The 13,182-nt window shown below is 41.6% G+C and overlaps 1 protein-coding gene across 1 annotated transcript; it reads right to left on the bottom strand.

Moving 5' to 3' along the window:
- Positions 1-4,036: 4,036 nt before the first annotated feature.
- Positions 4,037-12,607, bottom strand: sav1 (salvador family WW domain containing protein 1). Its single transcript, XM_044047434.1, has 5 exons — positions 12,197-12,607; positions 10,819-11,313; positions 7,776-8,046; positions 6,946-7,101; positions 4,037-5,678 (listed from the first exon to the last, which is right to left on the bottom strand). The coding sequence occupies exons 1-5, from the start codon at positions 12,288-12,290 to the stop codon at positions 5,465-5,467; spliced, it is 1,230 nt and encodes a 409-aa protein (XP_043903369.1). The 5' UTR covers positions 12,291-12,607; the 3' UTR covers positions 4,037-5,464.
- Between the last annotated feature and the right edge of the window lie 575 nt (positions 12,608-13,182).

Genomic DNA, 13,182 nt, shown 5'->3' on the forward strand with positions numbered 1-13,182 from the left:
AAGGGCTGGGTCGCGAAACGTCTTCTGTATGTCCTGAATTTTGGGTTGGGTATCGAACTTCAATACTTTTGTGGAATTGAACGAATTTCGGACTTGGCATCGAACTGTATTTCCAGAATTTCGGGTTGGGTATCAAACTTCTGCATCTCCCGAATTTTGGACTCGGTATTGAACATCTGTAACTCCTGAATTTAAGGTTAGGTATCTCCCGAATTTGGAGTTGGGTAACTGGGTCATTCCTTTTGTGCTATAGAACGAATTTTGGACTTCGTATCAAACTTCTGTATCTCTCCGAATTTCAGGTTTGCTATCTCCCAAATTTTGGGTTGGGTATTGAACCTCAATACTTTTGTGGAATTGAACGAATTTTGGACTTGGTATCAACCTTCTGTACAGTATCTCCTGAATTTTGGGTTGGGTATCTCCTGAATATCGGGTTGGGTAGTGAACTTCAATACTTTAGTGGAATTGAACAAATTTCGGACTTGGTATTGAACTTTTGTATCTCCTGAATTTTGGGTTGGTATCTACCTAAGTTAGAGTTGGGTATCGAACTTCAATACTTTTGTGGAATTGAACGAATTTCGGACTTGGCATCGAACTTCTGTATTTCCAGAACTTCGGGTTGGGTATCAAACTTCTGCATCTCCCGAATTTCGGACTTGGTATCGAACATCTGTAACTCCTGAATTTAAGGTTAGGTATCTCCCGAATTTGGAACTTCATTCCTTTAATGCTATCGAACGAATTTTGGACTTCGTATCAAATGTCTGTATCTCTCCGAATTTCTGGTTTGCTATTTCCCAAATTTTGGGGTGGGTATTGAACTTCAATACTTTTGTGGAATTTAACAAATTTTGGACTTGGAATCGACCTTCTGTAACAGTATCTCCTGAATATCGGGTTGGGTATCGAACTTCAATACTTTAGTGGAATTGAACAAATTTCGGACTTGGTATTGAACTTTTGTATCTCCTGAATTTTGGGTTGGTATCTACCTAAGTTCGAGTTGGGTATTGAACTTAAATACTTTTGCGGAATTGAACGAATTTCAGACTTGGTGTTGAACTTCTGTATTTCCTGAATTTCGGAGTGGGTATCGGAACTTCAATACTTCGTAGTATCGACCGAACTTCTTTCTTTCCACATCACCCAATATTGTGGAAGGAAGTTATGTCAGCAAGAAAAAAAAGGTGGGGCTTAACGTGCATGCTTTAAGACACTGGTGCTTGTTTAATGGGTGAAGGTGTGTCATACCATACCGTAAAGTGTCACATACTTTTGGACACTCTAAATTGACTGTAGGCGTGAGTGTGAATGGTTGTTTGTCTCTACGTGTCCCTGTGATGGACTGGCAACCTGTCCGGGGTGTGCCCTGCCTTTTGTCCTATGTTAGCTGGGATTGGCATCAGCGCCCCCCTGTGACCCTCATATGGGAGGATAAAGCGGAAGAGGATGAGTTTTCTTTCTTTTTAACCAATCGCCAGCCCGAGGCTTTCATTTGAACAGAGTTCTGGATAAAAAGTGAACAAACATGGCTGACATTATCTCCACTCTACACTGTCATCAGCTCTCATTTATGTAATTATGCTTCGCCCTACTGATCCTTTATATAAGTGTGTGTGTGTGAACTTGTATTTGTTGCCTCTTTAGGACCTTTTTCTGGCAGAAACACTGACCTTGTGAGGACCAGCAGTCCTCATGGAGACCAAAACCTGGTCCTAATGTGGCACAACCTCATGCCTGAGGAACGGGTTAAGTTTAGGGCTAAGATTTGAAGTGTGGTCAGGCTGAAGTTAGGAGTAAGGCTTTTATTCAATGTGTGTGCGTAGAACAATGACTGCACAAACCTGTGTGTGTGTGTGTGTGTGTGTGTGTGTGTTGGCCTCTGAGGCCAAAGGGAAATAGTGAATCTAGTTTCCATTGTGCCGTAGAGGTGGTGGGTGAAACCGTTGTTGTGTTTTCTCTCCGAATGTTCACGCAAAATCCGAGGAATGTAGCCTCTCTGCAGCCGCTGAGGAATCAAAGGGAGATGTTGTGATGTAGGGCGGGGCTACGGGCAGACAGGCCTGCTTTTGGAAGTGGATCCTCATTCCACATGATCACGTCTCTGTCATCATCTTCACACACTTAAGTTGAATCATCTGTGAAAGAGGCCGGGCCCAGTTTTTTTTTTCTTCTTTTCTGTGTGTTCTCCCGAAACAGCTTGCATTTCTAAACAAAAGGCTTGTGTCAGCGACGGCACTTCTTTATAGCGTTGCATCGTGGCTTTGTAGACTGTTACTGTACGTTTGTATAATTGTGGTAACTGGTTTTCTGTTTGTTTTTGAAAAATCCCCAAAAATCACAGCAGTCACACATAAGGAATTTGACTATGAACACTTTTCTGTCACCAAATTAATTACAAATTCACAAAATCGTTGTGTTTTTCAGTGTCTTAAATGTGAATGGGCGGATCCTTCTGTCCGCCAGTCTACTTTCATTTGAGTTCAGCTTTGAGAAAATGTACACAAACGCAGATGAATGTCAACATTTGCTCACAGGTACAGAAACCTCATGATCTAATGTCACCAATGTCACAATGAATGATTACTCACCTTATCAGAAACATGTTACTGAGGATACATCACATTCTTAGTGTACATTTCAAAGTAAAAGACAGGAAACGTGAAGGTACAGTGAGTAGAATTTAGCAGCATTTATTGGTGAAGCTGCATGTCATGGGTGAACTATCTTCAATTTTTTGGCCAAATTTACAGGTTATTCATGCGCTTTTATCGCAATTCACGACAATATTGTATATCGTACTATCCCTATATATACCCCTATATATACAGCTGCAGTATAGAAGTTTCTTTTTTTTTTTCCCCCTCCTCTATAGTAGATCTGGTCATCATGAGTACGGGAACACTGTCATGCATATTTAGCAAGTTTATGCTGAGGTCTGACCTCAAGGGTTTAAGATTTAAAGGCACTGCAGCTCAGTGGCTTGGAGAGTCTTCCACAGTGTATAATCAACATCAGTGAGGCCTTCACACAAAGAGCCATCTACGTCCACTTTAAGATCCCGGAGGTTTTTAACATCCCATTTCTACGGGGGCCTTTGTCGGCGTCTTGTGTCCGTTTTTCAGAGGAAAAAAAACAAAAAAAACAAGAGTAGCATTTGTTTACATCGTGTTGCATTGATTATTAATTATGAGTTAAAGGTTGTGTCTGTGAGAAAGCGGAGGGGAACTCTTGTTCCACTTTTTAAAATCACCTGCACTGAAAGGTCCCGAAAATCGACCTCTTCCGAGTCAACACTGCTTAGTTTCCAGCACATGTACTGCAGACGTTCAGTTACGAATAAATAAGAAATAAATAAATAAAGTTGGACCAAATGACTGAAAAACTAGACTGGACTAATGTGTTGAAAAACTTAACGCCTTCTCTCGTTCTCTGGTCAACAACGGGTGGCTGGCGGACCAGATATGGCCCCGCCAGCATCAGTTTGCTTCACTTTACAAAAACAATGACAATTTCATCTAGAATTCTGAGCTTTTATTCTGAAAAAATATGAAGTCTATGAAGAAGCAGAAGGAATTCTCTAAACTGAAATGATAGACTAAAGACTTTTCACAGGAGGCAGATTTATTCCCAATAAGCTAATTTTCTCATCATCCTTTTCTTCCTCACATGTGCTTCACACAGTGGTATACTGAGATTAGATTAAAATGGAGCAAGAGATAAGGTGAAACAGTATTTATGATTTAACTCTTTTAAATGCTAAATGCTTTGGTATATTTTTTTATCGGCTAGTGGTTTCGGACTATTTCTGTTTGGTGCCGAGCAGAATGTGTGAACGTTGGGTGTTTTAGAGCTCTCTTTGGTGAAAACAGATGCATGAAATTAACTAAATAAACAAGCGAGAGTGAAGCTCAGCATCAAAGTTCCACTGAACCAAAACAATTATTCTCAAGCCCCGAAAGAAAAGCCGCGTTAAGTCGCCATGTCCTCGTAAAAGCGCGGCGAGAGTGAACAACTGTGAAGTCGAGAGTGGATTTTTCTTCACTGCAGACTTTATTGCTCATGTCCTGTATTTGCAATCCACATGAGATTATGTACAAACCCATGACACCATCCTGAAAAGATGGGATCCAGACCTTCTTGCATAGTGAAGGATACATTTTAAGAGAAAGTCCCGAGGTTCTTTGCAAAGCTATTCTACCATTATAAACAAACACACCCTTTTTTGGACACAATTTCACTCTCATGTTGAAATCTTTTTGAAGACTCAAAATAGCTACCAACACCATTTCTGAAATGTTACGGTGTCGTAAACTACTCCTCTTCCCACGTGAAACGAAATCATGATCACTAACCATATTCCCAAAAAGACAAAACCTTAGATTTTAGGATTTGTTGATTTATTGGTAATCAATAGAATATGCTCCCAAGAACCTGTACTTCCATGCAATCACACAAACAGATGCGTCCGTCCATGAAAACAAGGCACCACCAAGGCAGGAAGTATGAAACGACAAGAAATTGAATTGCACTTGTTTGGCAAACTTACTGCGTCTTCTGAAGTGTTTTAAAAAAAAAGTTCCAGTAGCTTATTTATCTTTCTTTTTACACACAAACATGAGAAAATTCCTGACGCACAGTAATGCCGAGGAGCTGAGAGAAGCTCAGAACTTTTTTTTTTTTTTAATAAAAAGGTCTTTTAAATAAAGACGTGTTTCATATCAAAAACTTAAATATCTGTTAAACGTTTTGGTGGATTGTCTCATAAAGCATACGGTCTGTCATTTTAAAAAAAGAAAAAGAAAAATGCACACACACTCGGTGTCATGTAAAAAGACTGTGGTTTCAGTTTATGAGGGTAACAAAGCGAAGGGAAAATAGTCATGAAGTTGTGTTTCATATGGGGACAAATTAGAAAAAGCCGCCTGCCCGTTTTCTCCCACAGGAAAAAATGACGGCGTAGCTGGTGTACACACATAATATGAGCAGACATTGTAAAAATGCTGCGTTTTATTCATTAAAAAAGGCACAATGTTGTTGTGTTTTGTTTTGTTTTTTTCAAACAAAAATACCGAGTTTGTCAGTCTCTGATCTCAGTCCCATAAACAATAAAAAGTCCACACAGCAACTCAGTTCTCAGGGCAGCGGATGAAAATGGCACCACGAGCAGTTTCCCCAGATGTAGCGCATCATTATGTGTTTCTCTTTTTCTTCATTGTCGTGTTTTTCAATCACATGGTCATTCATAAATTGAGTGTCACATGGAGGGACGGGGACGCTTCCTGGCTGATATATTTGGATCAAGCGAAGGCACAGATGTGTTTGGTAAAAGAGGCAGTGAAGCGTCAATCATGATTTCAAAGGGGAAACCATGACCGCTCCCAAACTATAGAGACCACAGAGGGGCGTGGCAGCGCGGCGTCCCGGGTGCAGACGCACACACGCGTGCGCACGCACATCACATGTTCCCCATGAAGTTCTTGCCGGGCTGCTGGGCGTACCACTGCTGCCGCTGTTTGCGAGCCTCCACCTCGGACAGCAGCGCCTGTCGGTACGCCTCGTACGATTTGACGATGTGCTCCAGCTCCTTCATGAAGAGCAGCTTCAGCATGCCCTGGTACGTGTCCAGGTCTGCCAGCTGGAACAACTCCCACTTCAGGATGTGGTCATACCTGAAGTGAAAGGGGAGGGAGAGACCGATGATGAATTCTCAGAATCCTACAGTGTGGACAGTTACGCGTTTCTAATGTTGTTCGCTGCTGTGTCCGCCTCCGCCATATTTTCAAACGCTTCTTGCAGAATCACGTCATCGGTTCCTTTCTTCTTCTTCTTCTTCTTCGGTGGTCGGCATCCAGCTTAATGGCGCTTACTGCCACGGCTTTGGTTGGCTTACTGCCCCACATTAGGGGGATTTGTTGAATAATGCGCGTCCACCTCCACTACGCTAGGTGGCAATGAGTCGTCCTACAATACAACTTATTGAGCTGGGATGGAAGACACATGGGTCTTTCCCGTTTTCCTCACTGGCTTCTTCTTCAATTTCTGGGTCAAACCCAGGGCTGAGAACTGTGGAATATGTGTCGAGTAGTTTGGGTGCCATTGAATGTAAACATGAGACAGTATTTCAACTCCAAACCACATGATCTGGGTGTGTTGGACAAACTTGTTTACATGCCTTCTAAAAGTCTGGTTTTAGTCAAACCAACAATAATTTGATTTTTTTTGTCATTTAAATGTACAGACGGGCTAAGATATATTACCATTTTGTTTCTGGAGGCCGGTGACCTCAGGAACGCTGACACTGAAGGATCAGCAAAAACAGCTAAATTGTGTCTCTTACTGTAACAAAGCTTTAAAAATCAATTAAACCTGGTTTATCCTCCATTGCACAACACTTTTGATAATTGCCACTTGACACAACTTAATGAGTTGTGTGTTTTTTTATTTATACTCTGGCAAAAGGTTTTATTTATCTCTGTGTAACCACGCCTCCAGTCAGTTCTGTCAGTTGTAAGTTTACATTGTTCCATTCCGATATCTTTTTTCCACGTTTTTGAATTTACTTTTACTGAACAACCAAGAATAGAAAATGGCAGCTTTGACTCTGTAAAAATTGTATTCACAACACAAACTGCAAAAGAGTGAAGATTTCTGTATATGAGAAATGTATGTCACTCTTGACTGAAGCACGAGTGGCTGCTCTGAGAGCAGCTTTGTTCACATACTCGCCTGTGGAGGATAAAAAACTGATTGTGTATCCACTGGAGTGAAGGTCACAATCAGATACTACAACTATTGATACCATATATGTGATAAATCAGCAGGAAAGTGTTTCATTCCTTCTACAATCTGCAGAAAATCAAGTATCAGTTCAAGACTGTCTTGATGTATCGCACTGACCATTCGTTGTATGTAGTGTGCGACAGGTACGGTACTCACTTTAGTGGGGCACGGGCGTAAACCTGAAGCCAGTCTGGGATCTCAGCTGTGTGGTATGGGTTCGCTGGCACCAGCACTGGCTGGTTCCTCTCTGCAGGACGTGGTTGATAGGTCACAGGAGGTGGTAGAGGGGGAGGCTGATCGTAGCGAGGCACACTGGAAGACAGAAAAATCTATTTTACCTCCTTCAAACTGACATTTACAACTCATCAGAATAAGCTATTAACCCAAACGTTAAAGCTGCAGTGAGCAACTTTTGTTGTTACTATCCTTCATATGGCAGATGTCAACATACAAATAGAGAATGAAGGAAACAACACTTTAAATGTAGGTCTTAATATATTTGACATAAGTTAACTGAAAATCACAAAGGGCATTTTAGGTCCCTCCAACAGGACTTTAACATGCCAGAAATATCTGTAAAATATCTCTTACAAGAGATGTTGAACATTATAAATAACTGAAAATCACAAAAGGCATGTCCCTTAAAGAGAACATCACTTCTGAGAGACACGTATTTGGAACGGTGTTCAGCGCGACCAGTGAGACTATCAAGAAGGGCCGAGAAGGATAAAATCAATTTCGCCACTTCGAGCACAATGATTGGTCAAAGTAGTCTTTTCCCAGCAGGCTAAAGTTACCCACAGACTGTAGCCTGTGGGTTGCTGCACTGATGTACGTAAACGGATTAACTGAAAGCCGTTACAGTAGTAGCGTATCTGTTACGCAAAATGCGTAGAGGTTGGCGGGTCTGCTATTGTGACAAACACAGAGTTCATGTGGCGCAATCAGCACAAATGAATTTAGCACACATTTCTATGGTAACATACCTTGGAGCACAGGGGTGGCGATACTGTGCCCTCTTGTTGATGTGATCCACATAGTAGACCCCAAACTCAGCTGACTCCACCTTCTCCCAGCCCGGAGGGAGCCCTTCCCTCTCCAGCGGGTGGCTCCAGTGTGTTGTGTTAGTGTTGTGGTCGATGTAGTACTTCCTGCCACGGATGGTCCAGTCGACGGTCCAGCCTCCCGGAAGTGGGAGGTCCTCGGCCGTTAGACTGGAGAGGTTCCCCAGGGACTTGGCCTGTATTCGACCTATGCCTGAGGAAAACAAACATTTCTTTTTAGCAACATGGAGGGGAGAGGGAGAGATGTCTGAACAAACAGAGTACAGAGCAGCTGCCAACTAAGAGCGCCTCTGGGGAGTAAAAAACATTTTTAAAAGAATCTCGAAAACAGCATGTGTGGGAAAAGGTCATTTAAAGGAGAGGAATGTACAGCTTTCTAAAGGTCCTTCTGATGTGGCAACTGTACATACAGCAGGATAAGAGAGGAATGCATTGAATCAGTACTTAAAGCATGACTGATGCGGTTTTAAGTAGTGCAGTGACTGTAAACGGGGGCTACTTAATCCCTTTGACTTAGTGCATCTCTGAGGAGCATCTTATTCTGACCGACATCGTTTAATGAATCGAAGGAAATGGGAGAGTTGTTGTTACTTTTGGACAGGAAGGCAGAGATCACTGCATGGTCAGACTCACACACAGGGGCTTTCACTGGAGGAGAACAAACCGCTGGACTCCCAAACACCCTGTAAGTGCAGTCAGCAGAGTGGTCTCACTAAAAAAAAAAGAATTTTAACTACTGAAAAATGTCAGTGAGGAATGTTGGATCAACAGCTGTGAAGACGAGTGAGACGAAGTGGGAAGAACCGCGACTCCAGAAATGAATGAGCTGGCCCTGCAGGGCCCCAGAAATGGTTGAAAACACAGGAGAATGAGAGAGGAATGAAGCATTCTCAGCAAAATGGCGGCTACAATCTGATAAATTCTGCACGAGAGTGACAGCAGCAGAGGTGGAGCTCTTTAACCAGCTGCTGAGTGAAGGGACGGAATGTGTGAGAGCTCTGCATAAAATGTGCTCCTCCTCATCCTCTACCTTCTCTCTCATCATCATCACCTTTGACCTTTTTTCCAGAAAAATGCAGGGTGTCAAACTCTCTGCAGACTTAAAGCTGAACACACCACAGGAATTTTACTGGACACCGTTCAGAGGAGATGACTTCATCTACAACTGCAGTTCATTTTACAATTACTTCTGATGTTTGGATTGTTTATCGTAGTGCATATTTTTTGTTTGTGTTGATTGAACAGCACTTCAACCGAGGTTGTTTGTAAATAAACCTTGACATAACGGCTGGTGATGTAGAGGCTAGAAAACAGACGTTAGGATGTTAGACATCAACTCTGAGATTAAAGACAAGAATTAGAAACATTCTGATGACAAACTCTTTGTGTGAAATTATTAATCACGCAATTAATCACTGCTTTTGTTAGCAGAAATATCCCATCACTTGTTTCAAGCATAAAATACTTTTTTGATTTCAGAGTAAAGCACACATATCAGAACCTGTGCATATGATAATTTGTCTGCATATAGCGCCTTCTAGCTTTGATTACCACTCTACTATTTACAATAATTCACATGCATGCAATGCTCTATCACAATTCTAGCATCATACTCATGCTGCCAGTACTGCAGCCAGGAGAACTTTGGTGTCTTGCCCAGGGATATAACCCACACCTTCCTGTAGAAAGACGACCCACTCTACCACTGATCTACAGCCACTTATATCAGCAAATAAGTTACAAGGAAGTATAGTGATGAAATACCTACCTAGGTTCAACAGCATCACCAGAAAGCACTAAAACAAGTTCATCATGTAAGTGTAAAATTCTCAGCAACATAAAATGATGTGTATATATTATGTCTTTTACATTTTATAGGCTATAGAGCTGCTCGCAGCAACTCTAACAAATAAAAGGATAATGAAGAAGCAATGCAAACGAGTAGCCAATCATATTATTGTAATGTACTGATAAAAGAACAAGCAGTAAAATCAGTGTTGTTGACATGTAAATGTTTTTTTTTAAATAATCATTTAAATTGAAAATAAACATGAATGAAAGAACAGTTTTTCAAATTAAAATGACTACAAGAAAAGGCCAACATATGAAATAACTTTTAAACTGACTCATTTTCTTTAACACCCATACACAAAACAGTTAAGGAAAAGTAAAGCAATAGTTGGTGACCCCACCCCCCAAAAAAAATCTCTCTGTAACTGTACAGAGAGCAGCACTGACGTGCACAAACGATTCGCAGAAATGAACAGGCTGAGGCCCGAGACATATGACTGAGGGCGGTCTGCAAATTACTAGTTTGCCAGCAGAAAGATTCAGCAAACAGAGAGGTGAAAAATGCAGAGCCCCTAATGCTTGTTTAACTACACTTCAAACAAGGCTGCATGATATGTGATAGACAGGCCAGACGTAAAACTAAACCATACACACGACCACTGGCAAGTCGGCCACAAAATAAAAGGTTCTCCATCATTAAGAGGGGACTGGAAAATTCTTATGACCACCGAAACATTCAATCATACGGAAATTAACCACTGACGTCATGTGAGTGTTTACAGTATAAAGCTGAATGACAAAACTACTTTTTAATTCCTCTGAACTCCCCCCCCCACCGAAATATACAATAGCTCTTTTGAGCTTTTGATCACCACCAGCCTTTATTCAACTGAAAGAGGCCATTTTTGCAATATATCTGTTGGATTTCTTCCAATATCTCTTGAGCTTCTTATCCAAATGTCAAAGTCAGCACCACGCACAGTGATGCTCTTGGTAAGTGACCATTTTACTCAGTTATCTTTTAGCGATTTATACCAATATCTTTCATTTTTTATTCCCAAACATCAGTTATTAACAGCCAGACAGATATTGCATTTATAGACAGACACTGTCTTATACAAAGAAAACATGTATAATGTTATGAATAATAAGAAAAAAGACAATTTGTGTTTACCTGAGGGGGGTCTGCTTGGAGCTGGGGGAGTGTGCTGTCGGGGAATTCTTTGGAAGTTGTGTTCATTGTGCTCATAGTATCTATAGTCCTCAGGAAAGCGCTCAGGGACCCTCCTGGGCTGGCTCTGCTGCTGCTGCCGTTGTTGGTGCTGCTGGCTGTCATAGTAGGGTTCAGAGGGGTAATAATAGCGGGCAGCGTCTCCATTCTCAGTCATGGGGCTCACGTCTGTGAGGAAAGACTGTGATGAGCCACCGTACTCGAGCGGGAGCTCTCCCAGGCTTCGGGGTAGGTAAGGAGGTGCTGACAGGCGGTGGCTCTCTCTGCGAGCCACCTCATGTGGAGGCCTCTGCACTGGGGTACGGAGGAAACTCTTGTTGCGGGACGCCACAGGCTCCCGACTGGGAGGAGGGTAGGCAGAGGGCGCCATCTCCGGCAGAGGGACCTCTGTGCGTCTGGGAATAGTGGGTCCATGGCGGATGAATGAGGGCATAAGATCTGCAAACACAAGGCAAGTGCAACTGTCAGTATATGTACAGGATGTCATAGCAAAACACAGTGAATAAATATTTGACAAAAACTTTAAACACAGACTTCAAACAATGTCAATCGCCATGATTTTGATCAATTTTACTTGGTAGAAAATTAATGTTAAGACATCCATACTTGTTTTTACAATTGTAATATGTCAAAACAATCACAATATGGGGTTTTGACAGATTATCTACAGCTCTAATGATAATTTCTGATTTGACACTTGATTACTGTCTGTTGAAAGTGGTTTAATACTTTCAATTTCAGATTATTTTAACTGCTACTTTCACTTCAGTTATATGTTTGACACTTCTTCAATAACCTGTAACTACTCAAAGGGTTTAAAGTTGATTTAAACGTCAGTTACTGTCCACTCAGACAGTTCGGAGCAGATGACAACAGTCATTCAATGTCTCTTAATGGACAACCGAAGACAGACAAGCTACAAACCAGACTCACGTTGAAGCCTCAAGAAACGGAGACCCCGTTTAAAGTTTAAAAGTAGTAAAAAACATCTTTTCAAAAGGAGCTACTTTTAAAAATATACTGGTTACCGTTATCTTACACACAACTGATGTCAGTGCAGCAATAACATGAATACTTAGCTAGCAAGGGACTCGTTACCATGTTAGCAACTTGTTCGGCTAAAACAAGAATTTAACAGTTGTTAACAGACTCGTGAGCGACAACGAGGAAAATGTTAGAAAACATTCGCGTATGTCTGTTTGTTTAACCTGTATCGTGTTTTTTTAATTATTATTTAAAAGCACACATTTAACTTTCGTGGGCTCAGGCTAACATATGCTAACATGAGCTAGCAGGCTAACCGACTACTTGTTGCGCTTACTTCTCAGGAGCGGCGACGTTTCCTTCTTCACATACTTCCCGTGGACCTCGGCTGGTTTCGACGCTTCGTTTTTACTTTTCTTTCGCGAGAGCATAACTCAAGTTCTCACCGAGGGGAACATCAACAACACGACGCTGTCACTTCATCGGGGCACACGAAGCCCTCGACGCTGCGGCCGTCCCGTTCCGTCATCGTCATTTTTAAAGCTTTTTGGGTTAGCTAGCGTCGGCGAGTTAGCCCGCTAACTCCAGAGACTGGGAGCGTCTTTCCTGCGGACGGAGGGGCTGACTGTGTCCGCTGTGAGGAGCTGCTGCCGCTGCAGCTGCTGCTACACTCCCACTGACTGCTGCTCCCACTCTCTGGGACTGGTTACTGCTCAGTCCTGCCCATCACATCACCGCCTGGGAGCACAGCAGCACACAGCTGACTGAACATTATCAATGAGCCGATACGATGCTCGGTGTCGGTATCGGTTCGATACAGGTCAAACTTCTTGGACAAAATATGAAGGTTATAATAGTTTTCATTTTTCATTAGTTTTAAGTTGTATTTAGTTTTTAAAATTACTTTTAATTTGTTTTTAGAGCAGGTTTTGCTAGTTTTTATTTTTTGTAAATGCTTCGTTTTTTGTAGTATGATGCAAGATGCAAAAAGGTCATAAGTATTGTCATAGAAATCCAGCAAAATATGTCATATAATGCCATCTCCTGATATGGCTTTTTAAAAATGTATTAGGACAGATGAACAACCATCCCTGAATCAAATATAACAGTCTATAAAAAAATGTGCATCTCAGGAGTCTCAGGAGCTTAATCTGAGGAAAAACATGGGCAAAAAAACAAAACAATACTAGACTAGGGTTCATATGAAAGTGTATTAATTTTGTAAAGTTGTATTTTGAGGCAGCCTTTTTATTCATAACAATATGTTTTCAATAAACCAAGTATTCATTTGTGTAATACAAGACAAGTGTAACAGGCAAATGA

The sequence above is a fragment of the Solea senegalensis genome, linkage group LG16 (assembly GCF_019176455.1).
Source record: "Solea senegalensis isolate Sse05_10M linkage group LG16, IFAPA_SoseM_1, whole genome shotgun sequence".
Lineage (NCBI taxonomy): Eukaryota > Metazoa > Chordata > Actinopteri > Pleuronectiformes > Soleidae > Solea > Solea senegalensis.